The sequence below is a fragment of the Mustela putorius genome, unplaced genomic scaffold (assembly GCF_011764305.1).
Source record: "Mustela putorius furo isolate JIRA1106 unplaced genomic scaffold, ASM1176430v1.1 tig00003845_pilon_pilon_pilon, whole genome shotgun sequence".
Taxonomy (NCBI): Eukaryota; Metazoa; Chordata; class Mammalia; order Carnivora; family Mustelidae; genus Mustela; species Mustela putorius.
In genome coordinates, this window is record NW_025421998.1 from 96,307,548 (window position 1) to 96,330,958 (window position 23,411).

Genomic DNA, 23,411 nt, shown 5'->3' on the forward strand with positions numbered 1-23,411 from the left:
TGCCTGCCTCTCTGCCTACTTGTGATCTCTGTCTGTCAAATAAATAAATAAATAAATAAAATTTTAAGAAAGGGTCTTAAAAAAGTGAGTACAGGACTAGCATATAAGAAAGCAGAATCATGGCAGGAATTTAAAGTTCTGCAGATTTAAATTTAAAGTTTGCTTTTAGCAGCAAACAGACCCAGCTAAAGCAGAAGAGTGGCATGGAGCACAGGTGATGACCTTCAGAATGCAGCCCAGGGAGGTTAAAGCACAGACGACATGAAAGAGAAGTTTGCAGATACACATGATACAACTGCAGGATCTTAACTACAATTAATTGGAGTTGCCAAAGAAGGCAGAAGAATAGTGCCAAGACAGTCTTTGAAAAACTAATGGCTGGGTTTTCAACAAACGACAGACAGCAACCTGTCGTTGGAGGAAATCCCCGGAATCCCAAGCTGAATGCATCTTAGGAAGTCCACCATGGTCCACGTTACCATGATGGTACAGAACACCAAATGCAATGACCAATTCTTAAGGGCAAAAGTCATTTTTCAGATGTGGCTTTTTCTATCAGTTAATTTTCCATTTTTTACATTTTAAGAATTATTGTACTGCAGCTTCAACTACCTGGTTATCTGTTCACTAGAATATCTACCTACAGCCAAGTTACAGGTGACTACTTTAGCAATCATACCATCAATTCAATATAATGAAGCTCAATGATTTATCATGGTAGAAAGTTTCACACTTCAGAAATTGTTAGAAGATTACTAGGTATTTAACAAATACATAATGAGAAATCTAAGAAGCATATCTGCTCATGTCATATGACTAAGTGAAATATTTTAATGACTTCTCATTCCCTACAGCAAAAACGTCCACACTCTAGTACAAACTCAAGACTCTTCATGAGCTAAGTAGTTTTCTAGTTGCATCTTCTAGTATTTTCCATACCGCAGATCCTACGACATGCCCTGTGCCTCTCTCTTTCTTTCGTGGCTCCTTCTGCCTTGCATGGCTTCCTCACCATCTCCCACAGCAAACATCCACTCATTCTAGAAGATCCTGTTCCAATGTAGCCTCAAGAGAATGAAAACCAGGCATTCTGTCTCTTTAATTGGCTGCCACATCCCTGGGTAAGTAAGTGCCTGGCATATAGCAGGATAAATATCTGTTGAATTAACTGAGTGAATAAAATGTGAATGCCTGAGTGGGCTTTCCTTACTACACTTAGGACCAAATCATACAGTCTTTCATCTCGTTTATGTACCAATTTTTTAACGGTGCTTTATGTTTATATTTTTACACATGACTTCTTCACCGGACATGTGTTAGCAAAAATCATGTTACTAGTTTTCTTAGCCCTCAACTGCCTAGCAGTGCAATGAATAGCAGGCGCTCTCTGTTTGTTGACTAAATAAATGGACAGTATGGAGTTTGAAAACTGAATTCTTCAGCTCTCTTTTCACATCTCATAGGAAGTGTTCCAGAAAGCTAGGCAATGCAAAGAGCAAGGAAAAAAAAAAAAATGCAAAGCTGGCTGAACAACAGGGAGCATGCATTATATCCTCTATATTAACCGAACAACAATTTTTAGGTAATGACATGCTACAGATGGTAGGGAGCAGATGGGGTAGAAGCAATGCTGGAAGTAGTACATTACAATGAGAGGCAAAAAAGAAGAACAACTGTCCACTATCTGCTAAAAATATTACCAGATGATTATTTTTCTAAATGAACTCACTGATCAACCTTATAAAACTTACTTAATAAGAATTCTGTTCTAAGCACTATGTTGATAGAATATCTCCTTGATATTCATCATGGGAAGTGAATGACATGATCATTAGAAATTATTCTGAGGCAGTGAAATTAATAAGCAGGCAACCTATGAAGAGTAAAAGCTAAAGATTTTCTTTTTAGTGCTTAACAAAATCAAATCCAGTTTCCAATTATAACGACAACACTGAAAATATATGAGAATTCCATTTGAAATATTTGCCAAGCTTTGTGTTTCCTCTGCTAAGATTTTTCTCAAGTGGCATTCACATTCAGCTGCTCAAAATGCAAAAGTGTTAAATTTAATTCATAGTCAATTTAATTAAAAGTTACAAGATTTTTTTTTTTTTCTGGGCATAATAAAATGAAAACTTTGAGGCTTCTCCTGTACATTTTTGCTGTTCCATGCTCTAAGGCAGTAGAACAGGGTAAACACAAGTAGGCCAACATGATCAACTTCACTCATGTGTCAACTTCAAAGACACACAGTAGGCTCGTGTTTTCTCCAAGTCTACTTGAATGTTAAAAGGTCTGTGGAAGCAAAGTGCTGACATTATATTTACTCTTCACTTACTGGTTGAAGCAGGTAGATGAGAGATTCCTCTTGGATTATTATAATTGGCACAGGAGTGATGCAAGTAGCTTGGAAGAGGGTGCTCACAGATGCCATAATCTGGTCAAAACGCCCACCAAGACCTCCCAAGGTCACGATTACATCTACCTAAGCAAGACAAAGCAAAACTGAAAGTCACACATTTAAAGTATTGTCAATAATTAAACAGCATCTAACAATGAAAAAGAGCTTCTAATACTGTATTTTCTGTGATAAGCCACAGAGAAATGGTAGATATCATTTCTTTTGTTCTGATGAAGGAATGAAGTTACTTGTTTAAAGTTGCATAATTGGTGAAAAGCAGTCACAATTCGAGACCATCTCTTTCAAGTATAAATTTTGTTTTACCCGTCCGCCTGTTTACCTGGAAAACTAGTCAACGCTTCCTTTACAAGTCTGTTTATGTGTTCCTTCCATTTGGAATCTTCCCTGACTTCGCAGCTGGTGCCTCTCCCATCCACCCCACAGCATACCCATGGGCTCTTCTTATAAATACAAAGGTTCATCGCCCCACTAGAATTCAAGTATCTTGAGAACCTACACCATGTTTTTATTGAGCCTAGCAATATTGCCTAAACTTTCGGGGCTTCATTTTTATGTTCATGTGCAAAAATTGGATACGATTTGCCAACGGATAAGTTTGTTGTGGGATTTAAATGAGGTACTCAAAGGAGTTCAGTACAAAGCATTTAGAACATGTTCGTGACATAGTGATTCTTAAAAAATTTTTAGCTATTACTCTTTTGCCATTTGCAATGATGTGGACGGAACTAGAGGGGATTAGGCTAAGCAAAGTCAGTCAGAGAAAGATACCATATGATTTCACTCATATGTGGAATTTAAGAAACAAAACAGATGAACATAGGGGAAGTGAAGGAAAAATAAATTAAGATAAAAACAGAGAGGGGAGCAGACCATAAGAGACTCTAAACAACAGAGGACAAACGGAAGGTTCCAGATATTTTTATGCCAATACAGCTTTATGTTATTTCCCCTTTTTAAAACAGATGAGGATTGCTAGAGGGGAGACGGGTGCGGGGATGGGGCAACTGGGTGGTGAGCGTTAAGGAGGAGAGGATGTGGTGAGTACTAGGTGTTACATGCAACTGATCAGTCATTAAATTCTGCCCCTGAAACGAACAGTAAAGTATATGTTAACTAAATAGAATTTAAATAAAAATTTAAAAAATAATAAAAACATTAGTTCTTATTCTATCACCGTATTATTTTTGGTATTATTACAGTTATATGTTTTTAACATTTTTGTTATTATTACCTATAGTTGGATATGTTGTTTTTCCACCACTTAACACTTTCAAGATAGCATTTCCTATAACTAAAGTATAATTTATTTAAATGTTCCTCTGTTGCTGAAAATGTATTTCCAGGATTTTAATATATAATATTACTTTGCTGCTTTCCTTCTATATAAGACAAAGGGTAAAGATGGGTTGTGGGGAAGTAAAAGAGAACGGAGGAACCTTCTCCTGAATAAAGCAGCCCACAGTGGGCTTGAGAAGAGAACACAAGGCACTGCCTCCTCCCATGACCCTACACACCTTCTTCTCTACTCATCCTAGTCTCATAATGTATCAACAGAGTCAAAGTGGATATAGTCATTATGGAAGAGGAAGGACTGAAGCATTTAAAGTAGTACAAGAAAACCTTAAAAATAATAAGAATGGACTGTAATAATAATCATTCCATCTGGAATAAAAAAGAAATTGCTTAAAAGTAGGGAGTATGTGGTTGTTAGGTTTTTAAAATAGTTCATGAAAAAAAGCTTTCAGAATGTAAGGAGAATGGGGTTTTTACTTTGGATAAGATACTTCATGTCAAAGCTAGAGTATCTTAAGACCCATACACAATACTGGTTTTGGAGATCTTTCAAGAACTCAAAACATTAGACTCCGCGTCCAAGAAGAGCATGCAACCTAGGATGAACGTATTACTTTGAATACATAGACAGAAACAGGGACATCTGTTAATCTTCAGAGCAAGAGGGTAACTTGTAAGCAATTAGTCTTAGGCCTGCTGAGGAGACTGCTTCTGTTTGGGGGAAAGAGCTTCTAATCTTAACTAAGAGGAATTATTAGTAAGGCCACTCCAGACCAGTGGGGAATGGGCCCAGAAATTATATACCACCTCAGAAAAATTGAAGAGAATTTGCTTTAAACTGAAGAAAAAAAACTCAAAGAAGTTATGTATGAAATATAGCAAAATTGCTAAGGCTCTAGTAAAAAGCAAATGGCATATTCTTATGCACATAATCCTAAATTCACATCAGAAGCAAGGTCTAGTGAGAGTTTATTCACTATGCAGATTCTGGAATCCCTTTTTTAGGTTCTCAATTTTTCATTACTATACTCTAAGCCTTGAGGGATCCCATAACCTTTGAGAATGAAATTTAATCCCCCTCTTCTGCACTGGGGTATCATGATGCATAAGCACTATCTGTAGATCAGTGATTGAATTTTTCAGAATAGAGAAGCCGCAAGATTACTTCTCATCACGACTCATTCTCCCTACAGGAAGTATTTAGCAAGACTGATTAAAAACATTAGAGGATCAATGGGGGCTGCAGGCAGGGCGGCGGGGAGGGTCAGCTTGGGAGGTTTCTGCAGCTCTCTGGCGCTAGCTCTAAGTAGGACATCTGGATATTCACAGAGAGAGACAAGAGACAGACACCACCCCTGCACATTTACGTAGGGTTTACAAGGCTAGATTTACGTGTTTAGGACTACAATGCCACTGGGACAGCGTTCAATCTGAAACAGACCATTTGTAGACTGCCAGGGTGACTCTTCTGTGTGGATCCAAAGCCTTGTGCATTCATTTCTATTATCACCCCGTGTTTTTTGTATTTTTAAAACTTTGTATTTCCCGAGGCTTCAACATCTTCAGACAGGCTGTGAGCACCTGGCCCAGGAAAACAGGTTCACAGGTGGTAAGTCTGGTCCCTGCCACAAGTTTTCGCTTCTTGCCCTCCCGACTATGACCTAGTGACATTCAAACAGACCAATGAAGTCCTAGCAAGCCTCTGATTGTCTACCCACCCGGACCCCCAGTAAAGCACTTCCCATGGGGCCTTGCTCTAGCTTACAGCCCCCCACCCCCCACCGTTTGAGCCTGCTTGCTGGGTGTTCCCCCCATGCAGCCCTCAGCCTGGCACACCAGGCCTGCCTTTCTAGGACCTCTCAGTATATCAAGGCCTTAAATTTCAGATGTCTGTGTCTGCAGCAGACAAAATTCCCAATTTAAGTAACATAATTACTCTTTACAATACACCCAGGCACACTTAGTTAAAACTTTTGATATACTTTAGTATCTCTCCTTCTAGAAGAGGCCCATGTATCACAGAGGCTAGCCCCACAGTTCGCAACAGAGCAGACAACAACATTTCCTGAGCTTCCATTAAGCATATAAAAACTCAGGAAAATTTGAATAAATAACCAGAGAGGCAAGAAGCTATCTGTTAGGCTGAGTTAACACCATCTCATTCCTACAAAAGAACACTTCCCTACTTAGCAAAGGTTCAAACAGTCTGTGGCTTTTGAAAAGAGTAACTTATTTCCTATGTTACTTCTGGTAATATTTATTGATCATTACCTTGTGTTAGGTGCTATTCTAAACAATGATATATCAGTAAAGAAGACGGAAACCTCTGCCTTCATGGCACCGACATTCAAATGGAGGATAAGACACAACTGATAGACATACAAATAAGCCTATTAGTTGGAAGGGGAACTGCTGTTAAGTGCTAAAATTGGGAGAATAACAGAGCAGGAGAGGAGAGGGAATGAGCTTCCACTTTCAGGAGCTAGAGCAGACTAGGCTGCACAAAGACCCAGAAGAGATGAGGGCCTTGGCCATGTTTACGGTACAGGGGCAGGATTCTTCAGATAGCAGGTTATGTTAAGGCCCTGAAGCACTGACAGAGCCCCAGGCATTTTCAAAGAGTATCAGGAAGCAATCTGCTAAAATTAAATGAGAAATTAGAAGAAGATATCAGAGAAAAATGTAAGTATTAGATTCGTAGAGACTTGTTAAGCCACTGTAAAGTCTCTTTCATTGGCATTAAGTGGGGAGCCATTCTGAGCAGAGGAAGACATGATCCATGTATTTTCAAAATCAGTATGTTCCAGAATTTCTCCACTTCTCAATAACCACAACCTCATGACAACCATGGCTCAAGCCACCAAAATCACCAGGGGGTAGAAGCCACCATTATATCACACCTGGAGCGCCACATAACACAGGTCCAGTAAGTATTTTTTTGAATAGGGGCGCCTGGGTGGCTCAGTGGGTTGAAGCCTCTGCCTTCCGCTCAGGTCATGATCCCAGGGTCCTGGGATCGAGTCCTGCATCGGGCTCTGCTCAGCGGGGAGCCTGCCTCCCTTCCTCTCTCTCTGCCTGCCTCTCTGCCTAATTGTGATCTCTGTGTGTCCAAAAAAAAAAAAAATCTTAAAAAAAAAAACCAACCAAACAAAGGAACTATATATAAAACCCCTAGAAGAAAACGTAGGGGAAAAGACCCTTGACATTGGTCTTATCAACCCTTTTTTAGAAATGCCACTAAAAGCACAGGGAACAAAAGCAAATATTAAAAAGTAGGACTGGACTGCATCAAACTAAAAAGCTTCTACACAGCAAAATAAACAATCAACAAGAGGAAAAGGCAGTTTTTCTTATAGAAGAAAATATTTGCAAATCATCTATCTGAGAAATTAATATCCAAAATGTATAAGGAACTCATATAATTCAAAAGCAAAAACCCATCAACCTGATTTAAAAAAGGGCAGAGGAGCTTACTAGGCACTCTGTAAAGATGCACAAACGGCCAACAGGTATATGAAAAGATGCCAAACATCACTAATCATCAGAGAAATGTAAACTAGTTCTATATTCAAAAATCAAGATCAGAATGAAATCAGGATCTTGAAGGGGGTATCTGCAGTTCCAAGTTCAGTGCAACATTATTCACAACAGCCAAGATCAAGAAACAACTAAGTATCTCTCAGTAGATGAATGAAGATCACACACACACACACACACACACACACACACACACGAAACGGAGTGTTATCAGCCATAAGAAAAAAGGAAAACCTACAGTAAGCACTACACAGATGGACCATGAAAGCATTATGCTAAATGAAGTAAGTCAGACAAAGACAGACAAATACCGTATAATCTCTTTCATATGTGTAATCTAAAGAAAGCCAAACTTTCAGAAACAGAGAGTAGAATGATGGTTGCCAGAGGCTGGTGGTGGGGAAAAGAAAAATGCTGGTCACAGAGTACAAACCCCCAGTGATCAGATGAGTAAGTCCTGGGATCTACTGTACAGCATCGTGACCGAAGTTACTAATACTGTATTAAACACTTGAAAGCTGTTAAGACAGTAAATCTTAAATGTTCTCACCATCCCAAAATATCAAAACAAAACAAAAGGTAACTGTGTGAGGTGATGGTGGTGTTTGCTAGCTCTATGATAATCATTTTGCAATATATTTGTGTATCAAATCATCATGTTGAATGCCTTAAATTTATACAAAGTTATATATCAGTTTTATTTCAATAAAGCTGGTAAAAATAAAGACATATTTAACATTTTTTTCACACTTGGTCTCCAAAATCATCAATGTTCTTTACACTAACAGCACTTCTCAATTTGAATCAGCTACATTTTAAGAACTCAAGTGACAAATGGCTAGTTTTGGACAGCACAAATCTAAAAACGGCAAAAAGCAGTGAAGACACATACCTCTAACTTCCAAAGCCCATTCTAGAAAAAGTAGTGGGAGACAAGATGGGATTGGGAGGGAGACAAACCATAAGTGACTCTTAATCTTACAAAACAAACTGAGGGTTGCTGGGGGGAGGGGGGTTAGGAGAAGGGGGGGGTGGGGTTATGGACATTGGGGAGGGTATGTGCTTTGGTGAGTGCTGATTCACAGACCTGTACCCCTGGGGATAAAAATACATGTTTATAAAAAATTAAAAATTTAAAAAAAATGGTTAAAAAAAAAAAGTAGTGGGAGAAACAAAACAAAAGAACAGCACCACTACGCCTGCAAAGAATTGCCATCCTCAGGGAAAAGCCCAGTTTATGGCTGGAGTTAGACATAAAGACACTGAACGTATATATACAGGAGATATTAGTGAGAATGAACCATGAATTTCAGAGGGTACCAACAGGGAGGGCATACATGGTCTAGGGCAAGTCATTTATTTTTGAATATGCCTACTATTCTCTCAAGAATGGAAGCCAGTCTCAGAGGCTAACAAGTTTTCTACTGGTTGTGATGTACCAAGGACTCAGTATTTATACTCTAAAGAAGTGTTATTATAATCTTATTAGCCCCATGGCTAATACAATATTTAATATTTAATTACTATAGAATATATTATAAATATATTATGAATATTCACTTAAATATTTAATATTTAAATATAATACAAGAAAATATAATGCAATATTTTAAATATTCTATTATATTCCATTTGTGTACATATACACACAAGTGACCAACACATGCCTATTAGGCCATATTCTGTAATATATAAAATGTAAAATATCAACCTCTAACTGGTTTCTGTTTATTTCCTCCACTCAAGTCAGGGTATTTTCATGGACTTTATTTGCAAGCAAGGGAGAGTGTTGTGAGAATAGGGTTGCCTTTCATAGGCAATTCTATGTGGCAAAAGGCACCCTGAAACGCTGGATTAATAGATTAGAGATCTGACGATAGTATGATACAGTCTTTCAAAAGCCGGGGAACCACATACAAGTTACTAACCTCACTGTGACTTAGGCAGCTCATCCATAAAGGTAAAGAACAGACCAGATTCATTAACATATTTTTAAAGATTCCTTTCACTTCCAACAGTCCACATGAGGCTCTCTGGTTTCCACTGTAACAGGTTAAATAAAAACCGTGTCTATTTTGTTTAGAAAAATAAATGAAAACCTTAACTTTGCATAATTTGCCTTAATAGAATCATGACAAGACTGGTTGAGGGATATATAACACTAAAAGGAGAAGCAATTTCATTTTTCTATTATAGCAGTAAAAACCTTTCAGTAAACAAAGGATATGCTTTTCTCCATTTGTCCTCAAAAAGACTTAGATACAGCATGCATGAAGTCTACAGCAGAGACAGTGGCTGTCAGCAGATTTTAATTACATTTACTTTCCATAAATTGAATTCCAGAGTTGCATAAATGGACAATTTCTTTATAGCTCTCCCTGATAAATAGGGTGACCATACAATTTACCATACAAACTGAGTGAGACACTTCTGAAAGTAAAAAAGGGACATTATATATAATTATACCAAGAATACAAGCATAAACCAAGACTATGCTATTTAAACCAAGACATATGTTTACCCTACTGTTTGAGAATTATAACTAACATCAGCCTACTCAACTTAACAAAAGTAAACACTAGGGGCTCAAAAATTTAGATGTTATTCTTATGCTTCCCTTAACTCAAAGATCTGTACTGTATTATTGTAAGGCTTGAATAGCATGAGATTCTTTGGTTCAATTGTTTGATGCTCTTATTTAAAGATGGAAAAGCCAACACAGGCCAGGAACGAAAACGCTGGATCAAGATAGAGCAAAAACAATAAACTGGCTAAAAAATCAACAATGTCAAAATGTTTTAAGAAGCCTATAAAGGAATTCCAGTGATTGATATAAAGTACAATGAGCCACCAGGGAAATTAAAGACCACAGATTTCATGGTATCAGAAGAGAACTGTACTCACAAACACAGAATATACCTGGCTGAATGGCAGCTTGTGAAAATAAGACTAGAGGGATCCCATTTAAATTTCAACCAGGCTGAGTCACAGTTTAATGTAAGCTCCTTTGGGTGAGAAAGAAAAAAATGCCTCTTGCAATGGCAAGATAATGAGTCTTTCATTCACAGATGAGAAATCTAAGAAAATTAAGGTTAAGAGTGTGGTTAGTTTAAGCATTTTCAAAGGATGCCTACTTCCACTTTCTAAAAAAAGTGAATTTGTTTGAACGGAGTATTTTTTCCCAACTTTGTCAAAGTGTATATATGTCATTAAGAAATGTCATTAATGTGTTTATACAAAACTTGTTTTTGAATGTGTTAGAGAAAAGTTTAAAAAAAAAAAAGAGGAGGAAGGGACCTATTTATATCATTGGAAAGTGATCTATGTAGCCAAGCGTGTCTGCATTTCACAGAAAAACTACAAAGGCCCTGATACGGATCTGTACTAAGACTCCTGACTGCTATCAACCATAATCCCTGGTAAAAGTTCTATCATAAAAGCCCAGACAGCTCACTCTCTTGCTGATTATGGGGAACTTACTATGCCCTGTGCCTCTCTGGAGAGCTCAGCGGAGGGGACCCCAACCTCCTTGTGCAGATTGGAAGGATCTCTTGGGGGCAGAGGTCCTTGACACACCAGCGCCAAGTCAGCAAAGGAGGCAGCCAGGAGAACTGACCTGTCCCAGTAGTTGTGTGTGTGTGTGTGGGGGGGGGGGGTCCCTCCCTACTGGTGCATCCTCTGCTAGCTCACATGTACTTTCAGTATTGTCTACCCTTTGACATCTCAAACCAATGAGTTCTACCTTTCCCTCTAAATAATCAGAATGAAACCCTCTTCTCACTCTTAATCTGGCTTGCCCTAGGAGAGTGGACCCTGGAGAAGATTCGCTCCCAAAGGGCTTCTCATGGGTCCCATCAGACTTCAACTACAGCATTACTGACAACATATCAGGATAATCTGCTTAACAAAGCATCTACCCCAGAGACCACACATTCTTAGAGTCAGAAACTGTCTCATTCAGTGTGCATTTTTTTTAATACTCATGCATTTTTCAATACACAATACTTAGCAGAATACCTGGATCCACATAAAGGACTTTTGTCAGCTGAATGGTGAGCTAAACAGTTACAGTTTTTACCCTGTAACTCTTTGGCAAACAAGACCAAATCATCGTCAAGTGTAGACTTTGTCTATTTTATGGTTCCTATTCTCTCTATGGTTCCTATTTCTCAAACTCTTGATAGGGAAAATGACTAAAGAATTATTCTTCAAAGCATCCTGTAGTGGGCTCTTTTATTTGTGTCATTGTAATTTCTGTCCTTTAATTCAGCTTGCATACAACCATTATGCTGTTTCTCAAAATTATCTTATGGCTTTCCATTCAATATTCTTTAGTGGATTACCATCACATGTAGATCAAAATTCAACTTCCTTGTCTAGAGATGAAGGATTCTCCATATGTGAACCACAAACTAACAATGACAACTGCCACAAAGTTTTCATCCTTAGGGCTCCTCCTACACACACTGTTTGAATTTTTCTTTGTTGACTCTCAGACTTGCCATTAAGAATGCCTAAAGCACTTTAATGTCAGGTACCCTGGTCAAGAGCAAGTAAAGGGCAGTGAGTGAGAGCTCATTCCCATAATAATGCGAGGCCTTGAACAAAGCTTTGAATTATTTTAGTTAAAACATTTCAAGTCTGATTTTACTAGCATTTCTATCTTTCCTCACAGATCTGTCCTGAGTACTAATATATCCTTGATTAACTGGACTATATAGGTTCAAGCCATATCAATGAGATCCCTGGGGATGAGACATCTTTTCCATACTGTGATATACACAAAAATGTGGAAATGGCTTATTTTTCCTTCCCAAGTAAATACACCAAATTAGCAAGAGCTAATTTTCATGTGTTCACATTTCTCTATATCAGGAAGTGAGTTCCAAGGAGAGTTGGATAGAATAAATAAACACACTAATGGATTTTTTTTTACATGATTTTATTCTATTAGCTCTGCTGAAAATTAAACTCTTTGAGGAGTCAGGAATATATTTATGAGGAAGTAAAATTACATAAAGTCACAGTTTGTATAAATAAGCACATGGATATTATAAATCTACTGGAGGTAACTACAGTCTCTAACCCTCTTGCATTATCAGGATACGAAGATATTTCTAGGGAAATGTATTCAACAAAGGTATTCCTTTTGAATTACTGGGGTCCTGAGAAATGGAAAAATCTTCTACTTGTGCTTTGGAACAGCCAGACTACCTTACATGGCATCTTCAACACAGCTGGTATTTAGTGTAAAATTAAAAATCAAAAGAACATTTATATCATATTCAGAAACAATCAGCTATTTGGAAGTAGAGTTTGAAAGGCTATTACAATTTGCATTATATAAGCTTTGTCCTCAGAAGCTAAATGATTGCTCAGTAGAGAATGAAAAAATTCCATTCTGCATTCTTGAACGTCCTGTTCAACACAGACCAGATACTTCTCACTCAAAGAACTCTCTAACATACATGTTTCCCTCTGGAAGCTGAGAATTTGAAAAAGCACTAAGCAGTCATTCTTCTCATTCTGTGGAAACTGGGACACGAACCTGTACCTACTTTCTTTAGTCGTTTTCACCTACTGAGCGAGGTGAGAAGAGAGATAATTGTCTAAACTGTTCTGCGAACAGACTGACTTCAGTACAAACTGCTTTGTTCCCGGATGATGAGTATTTCTGCACTGGCAGATCATTTTTTTTTTAAAGATTTTATTTATTTATTTGACAGACAGAGATCTGTCAAGTAGGCAGAGAGGCAGGCAGAGAGAGAGGAGGAAGCAGGAGCCCTGCTGAGCAGAGAGCCTGATGGGGGGCGATCCCAGAACCCCAGGATCATGACCTGAGCCAAAATCAGCGGCTTTAACCCACTGAGCCACCCAGGCGCCCCTGGCAGATCATTTCTTTCTTTCTTTTTTTTTCTTTTTAAAGATTTTATCTACTTATTTGACAGACAGAGATCACACGTAGGCAAAGAGGCGGGCAGAGAGAGAGAGGAGGAAGCAGGCTCCCCGCTGAGCAGAGAGCCCGATGCGGGGCTCGATCCCAGGACCCTGAGATCATGACCTGAGCCGAAGGCAGCGGCTTAACCCACTGAGCCACCCAGGCGCCCCAGGCAGATCATTTCTTAATAGCAATTATCCTCTCCTGCACCACTGGGATTCGTTTTTACACAACAATATTTCTTGCTTTGCTTCAACCATAAAAGAAGTCTTTGCTGAATATTCTTGTCCAAAGTGATAAATGAAACTCTTGGTTTCCATGTATAGATGGATTGGAGTTAGGTATCTGCAGTACTTTGAGTGCATTATTGTCCCAAAGTTTGGTGGTGTAAAACTCTCCTCATTTTTTATTGACCAGTTTACAACAGGCGGCTATCAGACTTGCTGTCGTGCAATCCTTAGGTTTTGCAATCTGGAGCTATATAAATAGTTTATGTTAATTATCCCCTTTCCACCTTCTGGGAGAATGGAGAACATTTTGATTGCAAATTCTGCACTTGGTCATTAACACTCTGGTTTCTAGATATGCATTCGACCATTTTATAATGCCAAATGAGAATGTTAAAACTGTTACTGCAGTGACATTAATTACTTAAAGCTTATTTTTTGCAATGTGAGTAAGTGCGCTTAACCTAATACATGTGCACAAAATAGCTGATCACCTCATCATCCTCCAGGTCACCTTAATGTTTTATATGCGATGCTATTATTTATTATTTTGTAAAATGTATTTCATATTCAAGAGCATCATAGTAAACTAAGTGTAATTTGGGATAAAACATTTGTTCAATAATAATTTCCTCTTTCTGAAATACTTTATTTATGTGAATGCTTCAAAAAAATCAGACTACTTAGGGTCTATTTTATAAGCATCTAAAATATCCAGTAGAAATAGATGAGGAGACAGAATTAAAATGTAATCAGTGTACTTTGAATTCAGATACTATTTCCTAACATGTTCCAAAATTCTCGACCCAGTTGTTCATACTGGAAATTACATAAATACACATATATGTGGAAGAGGAAAGGAGCTAAAATCACCTGACTTCTACCCTGGGCATCTGGATTTTAGTATGCCACGTGCCATCATGGAACCAGCTCATGGACCATGGAATGCTAAGCAGAACTGCTCTGGGAGAGCAGACGGTCAGGGAAAATAGAATGACATTTTCTACCTCTGGCCACTAAGAGAGGAGAAGAATGGGAAGAGATACTACTCAACTTCCATCTTCGCCTCTGATTGAAATGGGACACCTGGGATACTTGTGCTCATCACCTACCACAAACAAGAATGTACTGCTATGTATACATTTCTCTTCTCCTAGTCACTTAATTAACTACCCCTGAAAATATACTGATCTGGTATGTACATCCCCGTGATAAGCAGTAACATCCTTTTAGTTCTTCAGTCATGACTTAAACTATATGCAAATCATTTTTTACAAGTATAGTTATTTTGGGGGCACCTGGGTGGCTCAGTCAGTTAAGCAGCTGCCTTCGGCTCAGGTCATGATCCCAGCGTCCTGGGATCGAGCCCCGCATCAGGCTTCCTGCTCGTTGGGGAGCTTGCTTCTCCCTCTCCCTCTGTCTGCTGCTCTGCCTACTTGTGATCTATCTCTCTCACTATCAAATAAATAAATAATATCTTTTAAAAAAATACAAATAGTTTTTAAAATTATTTTACTATTTACTATTTTACTATTTTATTTACTATTTTTACGACTGTGGACAATCACAGTCATAGATGTAGGTATGACCACGTATGTCTCACTAAGGGATTTGCAGAATAAGGAGAAATTTTTCAATCCACTATGCAATTTCAGGATATTCCATTGTATGTGTGTTTTTCTTACGGAAGTCCTCAAGAGTTTCCTTCTCCTGTCTGCAGTTTCTGCATTTTCGCAATGCAGTAATTCAAAATAAAACAGTCATTTTCGTGGAAGGTCAGCATGTCTTCTGCAGAGGAGCATCATACCAAGCATATCTGCAATTCTCTGCATTAATAAGAGATTTTATCTGGCAAGTGAGTCATCCAACAGAGATTCCTGGTAAGCAGATAAACTTAACCCTTGTCCCGGGGCCTATAAAAGCTCACTGCTCCTCTGGCAGGGATGGATTAGGATGCCACAGCCGCTGAGGCAGTAAGCTTTTTATATCCGTAGCAACAGCTCCCGAGTCACTTCAAAGCACTGGGTATATCTATTTTCTCTTGTTACACAGCACTATAAAAAAGATTGCTGGTCTCTAAGAAGAAGGAAAAACAGAGATGTGAATTTCTCTTTTGAAGGCTTCTCCAAAATGATGTAGGAAACAGCCTGCTGCTTCACTCAATGTCCAGAACACTTTCCTTCTCTTTCCTTCCTTCCTTGTCTGATACTTCACTTGCACAGCATTTGTTCCAGAACCTGAATATGTAAGTAGTTACTCGGGCACTTGACAAGAAAACAATGCTGGTTACATACTTAAAAAGAAGAGGTGTTTTGTGAAGACATAGTCAAATATAGCTGAATATGTCTACATGCACACTTTCTAAAAATTCATAAAAATTATTAATTTAAGTTTACAGCATTGCTTTGAGGTGGAGTTAATTTAAGTTTACAACATTGCTTTGAGGTGGAGAGGCAGAGGCCAGAAGGTAGAGAAAGCTGGCCGCTAAGTCCTGCAAGACCTCAGCTATCCAGCAGATGTTGGAAGTGAATGGCACTGCTTTCAGTATTATTTCAAAGAAGTTGGCAAGATTTATTCTTGTCAAGCTCACAATGTTACTGGCTTATGAGACAAGCTCTACGTGTTTTCATTTTTTAGCTCTCAACTTTTGCAAGTAACTTAGAAAAAGCAGCAAGATCTAGAAGATACCAATTAACAAAATGTAAAGAAGGCATTACATACACCATTTTTAATTACTCACCACACATATGTCCTCCCCTACCCTTACAGTGAAGAGAAAAGGGCACCTGGGTGGGTCAGTGGGTTAAAGCCTCTGCCTTCAGCTCAGGTCATGATCTCCGGGTCCTAGAGGTGAGCCCCGAATCAGGCTCTCTGCTCAGCAGGGAGCCTGCTCCCCCCACCCCCTGCCTGCCTCTCTGCCTACTTGTGATCTCTGTCTATCAAATAAATAAATAAAATTTTTTTTAAAATGAAGAGAAAAACAAAGTATAAATGACTGAATAATAGCTCCATGTACTGCCAAATCCCCCCAATTTTCAATTATAATGGAACAAGAGCTGGAGCAGTAGAATAAGCCTCATTAAAGTAGATTGCTTAATATAATTTACCAACATTTGATAACAAGGATTTGCTTAAAGAGGATTCTTCCATATCCATGCACATTCACTCATTCGGTAAATATCTGTGAGTGCCCACCGTGTGCCAGGTGTTGTCGTAGGTCCTGGGAATGTTGCAGAGAAGGAACATGTACAATTACCTGTCCACATGATATTTATGTTTCTGTGAATGGAGATGTAACAGAAACAAACTTCCTAAATGGCAGATGGTGACAGTTGTGATGGAGAAGGCCCCGCAGACAAGGGGATGAGGACTGCTGAGTCGAGCAATGGGAGAGGAGGCAGGGTGAGGGGCCTTATTCAAAAAGGGAGGTCATGGAAGGCCTCATGGATTTGAGCCGCGATTTCCTTTGAAAAACAATTATATTATCCCATTTTCTCCAATGAAAAGTTAAAGGTAAAACAGAGAAGAGTTCTATATAAACAATTTACTAAAAAAAAGTTGACTCTTTTCTGCAGAGGCATGCTACAACATTTACTGTAGTCTGAGTTATTCTGTGGTTATATGTGCATCTGTGTCCTCTATTAAACAGGAGGGTCGGGGCCATGAGCTCAGTCACCTAACCAAATATAACGACTGTCTCAAACGTCACTGTGCAAACGTTTGTTAAAGCAATTGGGAGAAGATCCTCAGTAGCTTTGACAGTATGTCTGAAGGGAGGAAGTCTGCTGTTGCAACTCCAGACTCTAAATACACCCCTCCGTGAGTGTAAGGCCCACAGTGGCTATCACAGGATTAGGGAAGTCAGAGCATGTCCCATTTTCTTGCTGCGCCAAAGGCAAGGTGCAAACAACAGTAAGCTAGGTTGTGCAACTCACCTCCCTACTGGATTGCATTACTAAGCACACAAATATCATTCTCACCAGTTCCCTGGGAATAAGGAAAGTTGAAGGCATCCCCTGAGAAACATTTCACTATGTAAGGAGTCCTCCATTCATTTCAAGTGAAATCAGAATATGTCCAAAACAATAGTATAGGGTGTCCATGAACCTGGGATATAAACTTTAACTCATTTTAAATAAACACTGTCTAGGGGCACCTGTGTGGCTCATTGGGTTAAGCCTCTGCCTATAGCTCAGGTCATAATCTCAGGGTCCTGGGATCGAGCCCCATGTCCAGCTCTCTGCTCGGCGGGGAGCCTACCTCCAGCTCTCCCTCTGCCTGCCTCTTTGAATACTTCTGATCTCTCTCTCTCTCTGTCAAATAAATAAATAAAATCTGAAAAAAAAAGTAAAAATACACATTTTTAAAAAATAAATAAAAATAAAACACTGTCTAATTCTAAAGCCATAATTCTCTATGAAATTTATTATAAAATCAAAAAAGTAAATATATTTATATTGTATTTTGTGAAATACATAAAATTTAATCTTATAAAATAATTATAATTAACATAATTACATATAAATTATATATCTTCTATAATTAACAAAATATGATATAAATATGAGTACATTATATAAAATATGTTACAGATTACAAGACTTAAAATATACAACAATATATGACTATTAATACTCTAGCTGTTATATTTTTATTAAGGATTTTATGGAAGGCAATGAAGTGCTTTGCCTCATAACCTGCTGGTATAATTAGATTCTTATTCTGATTTTGCAGAAAGACCACTCTCTTACACCATACACAAAAATAAATTCAAGACAGATGAAAGACCTAAATGTGACACATGAAGCCATCAAAATCCTAGAGAACACAGGCAGCAACCTCTTTTGGCCTCAGCCATACCGACTTCTTACTAGACATACGGTGGGACATAAGTAAAACAAAAGCAAAAATGAACTATTGGGACTTCATCTAGATAAAAAGCTTCAACACAGTGAAGAAAATAATCAACAAAACTAAAAGGCAACCTACAGAATGGAAGAAGATATTTGCAAATGACATATGTGATAAAGGGTTAGTATCTATGAAGAACTTAAACTCAACACCCAAAAAACCAGTAATCCAGTTAAGAAATGGGCAAAAGACATGAATATACATTCTTCCTAAGAAGACATACAAATGGCTAAGAGACACATGAAAAGATGCTCAATATCACTCGTTGTCAGGGAAATATAAATCAAAGCTACAATGAGATACCATCTTATGCCTGTCAGAATGGCTAAAATTAATAAGTCAGGAAACAACAGATGTTGGCGAGGATGTGGAGAAAAGGGAACCCTCTTAGACTGTTGGTGGGAATGCAAGCTGCTGCAGCCCCTTTGGAAATACAATATGGAGGTTCCTCAAAAAGTTAAAAATAGAATTACCTTAGGATCCAGCAATTGTGCTATTAGGTATTTGCCCAAAGGATACAAAACAGATTCAAAGGGGCACATGCACCCCAATGTTCCTAATGTCTACAGCAACATTATCAACAATAGTGAACTACGGAGAAAGCCCAAATGTCTATTAGCTGATGAATGGGAAAAGATGTGTGTGTGTGTGTGTGTGTGTGTGTGTGTGTGTATAATACAATGGAATTTTACTCAGCCATCAAAGAATAAAATTTTGCAATTCGCAACATGGGTGGAGCTATAGTGTATTATGCTAAGTGAAATAAGTCAGTCTGAGAAAGACAAATACCATATGATTTCACTCATATGTAGAATTTAAGAAACAAAATAGATGAATATAGGGGAAGGAAGTTAAAAAAAAAAGAGAGAGGAGGAGGCAAACCATTAAAAACTTTTTAACTATAGGAAACAAACTGAGGATTGCTGGAGGGGAGGTGGCCTTGGTGGGAGGGGCGTTAAATAGATGATGGGCATTAAGGAGGGGATTTGGTATGATGGACACTGGGAGTTATATTTAAGTGATGGATCATTAAATTTTATACCTGAAACTAATATTATATGTTAACTAACTAGAATTTAAAGAAAAACTTGAACAAAAAAACCACAATGCACTGGAAACAACTCTTTTAATAATAAACATATTTATTATCACAATTGGTAGGCACAACTGGAATGATAAGTCATCTAAATACATGCTGCAGGAAAATTAATAGGATATCAAGAATGCTAATAAGAAGATCCCTGCAGGGCGCCTGGGTGGCTCAGTCAGTTAGGCAGCTGCCTTCAGCTCAGGTCATGATCCCAGGATCCTGGGATCAAGCCCCACATCGGGCTCCCTGCTCCACGGGAAGTCTGCTTCTCTCTCTCTCCCACTCCCCCTACTTCTGTTCTCTCTCTAGTTGTATCTCTCTCTGTGTCAAATAAATAAATAAAATCTTTAAAAAAATTTTTTTTCTAAAAAAAGAAAATAGGACTCTGTGAGAAGGATGCAGAATTTTCTTTTAGATACTGAAATGAAGTTCTGGCTTTCCAGTCAGAAGTCACAAATAAGCTTGGAGTTCTGGATGACTGTATAAATGAGCAAGTTAACAGCACAGAAGTGGGAGAGAATATCCCTCTAGGAAGAGTCAGGTGAAAACGAAGGCGGTGATGGAGACCAAGGTAAACAGGACAGGAACGAGCAGGGTTCCTCCTTCTGGAGCCAACCCTGAGAAAATTCTATCGAATGCTAGTTATCTTTGATTAAATCCTACCCTTCTTTGATGTCCTGGGAAACTGGGCAGTTCGAGGACCTGGGCTGTTATCACAGTTTAAAGATCATCAAGTTTCCAGCTAAGATTTTCAAGCAGACATAGTTTTCACATGAAACAGCTGCCAAAATATGCAACAGAGACTCACAAGTTGAGACTTTTTGAGGAAACACTTTAAAGGTCAAAGAGTTCATAGAAAGGTATTTGGATTTGCCTAAGTGCTAAGAAGTACTTGCGTTTTTGTTCTGTAGGACTGAGTCTTCTCACAAGATCACACCACCTGATTGTCAGAGTATACTGGAAACAGGGAGCATCTTTTTTGTTCTTCTTCAAGTAAGCCTCTTATTTTGGAATAATTCCAGGCTTAGTGAAAAGTCACCAAGATAGTACAGGGATTACACCCTTCACCCAGGCTCGGCCAGCACTAACATTTTCTGTAACCACGTATTCCACCCAAGACTGACACCAACATACTGTCAGGATTTCTTCTCCCTCCTGTGGTTCTTGGTCATGCCACTTCAAAGAATGAAGAGGGAGACCAGGCGGAGTGGTGGGTAGCAGAGCAAGGTTTACTGAATGACAAGGAAGAAACGGTACAAAGCTCCCAAAGAGGGAGGGAACCCAAGAGGGTTGCCACAGGAGTTTCTAAATCTAGGAGGTTTTATGGGCTTGTTATCGGGCTTTTCTAATCTGATTAACCCTCCCTGTGCCTGTCATCCAATCAGGCTTTTGCCATGGAGGACTCCTTCCAGGATGGTGTAAAATCCTTTTAAGGGTGGATTCCCCTTAGCACTGGGGCGCCTTGTCCCTGACTACCTAACTTCCAACTAACCTTCTCGGATACTATCAGTAACTAAACTCTAGGCTTTGTTCCCGTTCTGCCAGTTTTCCGCTAATGCCCTGTTCCAGTTCATGGACAAATCAGAACACCCTCAGCATTTAGTTTCATGTCTCTTTCATCTCCTCTGGTCTGTGACAGTTTTTTGATCTCTTCTTATCTGTCATGACCCTGAAAACACTGGTCAGGTATTCGGGAGAATATTCAATTTGACTTTCTCTGATTTCTTTTCAAAGATGAAACTGGGATTATGGGTTTTAGGGAAGAACTTCCAAGTGCCCTTAGCACCCTTGCTGTGATCAAGAGGGGCATGTGTTATCATCAGGAATTTTCGCTGACATTGTTTGATTACCTGATTAAGGTGGTATCTGCCAAGTCTCTCTCCTGTGAAGCTAGCTGTCATCCCTTTCCAGAATACACACTGACACACACAACAGATGTATTAAATTCTACTTTAGAGGAGACTGGAAGCTTGCCGAACACACGGGTCCATCAGAGAAGACGGTACTGAAGACCCCAGAGACCCTTGGAAGACATTTCTCAGAGCACTATCATGGTTCCTCCCACAACCCTATGAATCAGAGCTCATTACAGTGATATGAGTAATTATTCCAATCAGATACAGTCTTAATTGTCCTCTGCAAGTGAGAAGCAACAGATATTTAGTATGGACATACAACAAAGCCATTAGTCCATTACAAAACAGTAATATTGATAATTTGTGGACATAAATCAATATTCTAAAACTCATAGCATTTGCAGATGTCTAAACATAATTTATCTGAGACATACCATGTAGGAATTAAATAGAAAGACTATCTAATATTCTCACCTAATCTCAATAGTCAAGAACTCCAATTCAGACATAATGCATAGAAACTATTCTAATACATACAAGTCACTATCCAATCCAATAACTGCTCAGGCTATTGAAATAATTTTTAAAAACTTAATATGTAATAATCCCATAGTCTTTATATAGTATTTAATTGTAATTATTGATATTTGTATGTATAAAATTTAGGCATTTGCTCTTATTCATATAGTACTGTTTCAGCAGCCTACCTTATTTGATTGAAAAACTGATTAAGAAAATAATATGGTACAAGGGGGATAAAATGCATTAAAGTTCCAGCAAATAAAACTAGCATGCATTTAAATCTGTACAACCAACAGTGTGCAATTAATGATAGCTTTTCTGCCCAAATTTTGTCTAATGTTAAATCTGCATTTAAAACCTCAGAGACTACTGGGGATTGCCCTTCCTGGGGGGCAGAGGGTGACCCCAACAATACCCCAACCCCTACATGCATAGGTCTCCACGAGCACGGCAGCCGTCCCCTCCAGTGGTGCACCCATGGCCACCCACGACTACTACCAGTGCCGCCTGGGCTCCATGGCCAGTAACAGCTCCTGCAAAAGTGCAGAGTATGCTGGTGAAACCATCCCTCACCACTTGGGTCTCCCCAAGGCTGACCTAGGTCACTGGTGGGCAAACTTCTTTGGGAAGTCCACTCTCCCAATCAGGGCTACAGTGTCGGAGTCCCCAGAATGCTCAGAGTCTCCTCAGGCTCCAGTGGCAAGATCACCTGTGACTTGGTTCTAGAAGCCGTGAGGAAGCAGCCTGGTGGCCGGGCAACCAGCCACCCTGAGTGGCCACGGCCAGGATTCGGGAGGTACTGGTCACATGAGAGCCCCTCCCCTCCCTTCCCTGTAGACTAGGCAGGCTGCCCGAAGCAGAAGCAGTTGGGTTCTCTCATATCAAAATAGCAAAACACCAAAACGGAAGTTGAGCGAATCCCAGTCTTTACCATCCAAGCCACGAGCAAACCTTCCTCACACCCTGGAACTGTGTTTCTTGTACCAAGTGGAAAATAAACTCCAAGCAGCCAGTAAATAAATAAATAAACAAACAAATAAATAAATAAATATTTTTTTAAAATCTCAGGGATTGAAATAATGAATTCTATCATCATATAACAGTAGGAAATATTCCAAATTGTATTTTATAAGGCCTGCTATTCTCAGGGCCTTACAGTCTACATTTGTTTCCTGCTTCTTCCTAAACAACATGCATCTTACATTTTTAGAAAGCTGGAGCAATAGCTCATAATGTTTCCACCGAATTCAAAGGTTTAGATCTCAAGTATGCATCACGACATCAGAAAATATATGTGCTCTTTGAAGATCCAGTCATATCAGATGGCATCCTGATAATGTATTATTCATGACTCAGTTACAGATAAATAATGTGGTAACATGAAAGCAAAGCATTAAAAAGTCACATGTATGGGTGAACCCTTTTGCAAAAGAATAAAAGTTGAGGGTAAACAGGTTTAAAATAGGTAAGTAAATAAATAAATGTAGTGATTTAGGGAAATTTTAGAAAATTAATCACATGTTCTGGATAGTAAGCTCCTTTAGGATAAGGACAGACTAATTCAAATTCTGTAAAGTTCTAAGATGTTACATAGTACAGTTTCTTAGCATATTAA

General features: G+C 38.8%; 1 protein-coding gene across 2 annotated transcripts in view; it reads right to left on the reverse strand.

Moving 5' to 3' along the window:
• The window catches only part of TPK1 (thiamin pyrophosphokinase 1), a 335,576-nt gene that overhangs the window by 125,776 nt on the left and 186,389 nt on the right, over nt 1–23,411 (reverse strand). For both annotated transcript variants that reach the window (XM_045063116.1, XM_045063115.1), the window contains exon 7: nt 2,339–2,485. In XM_045063116.1, the coding sequence (XP_044919051.1) occupies nt 2,339–2,485 (147 nt within the window). The remainder of the gene's footprint in view (nt 1–2,338; nt 2,486–23,411) is intronic.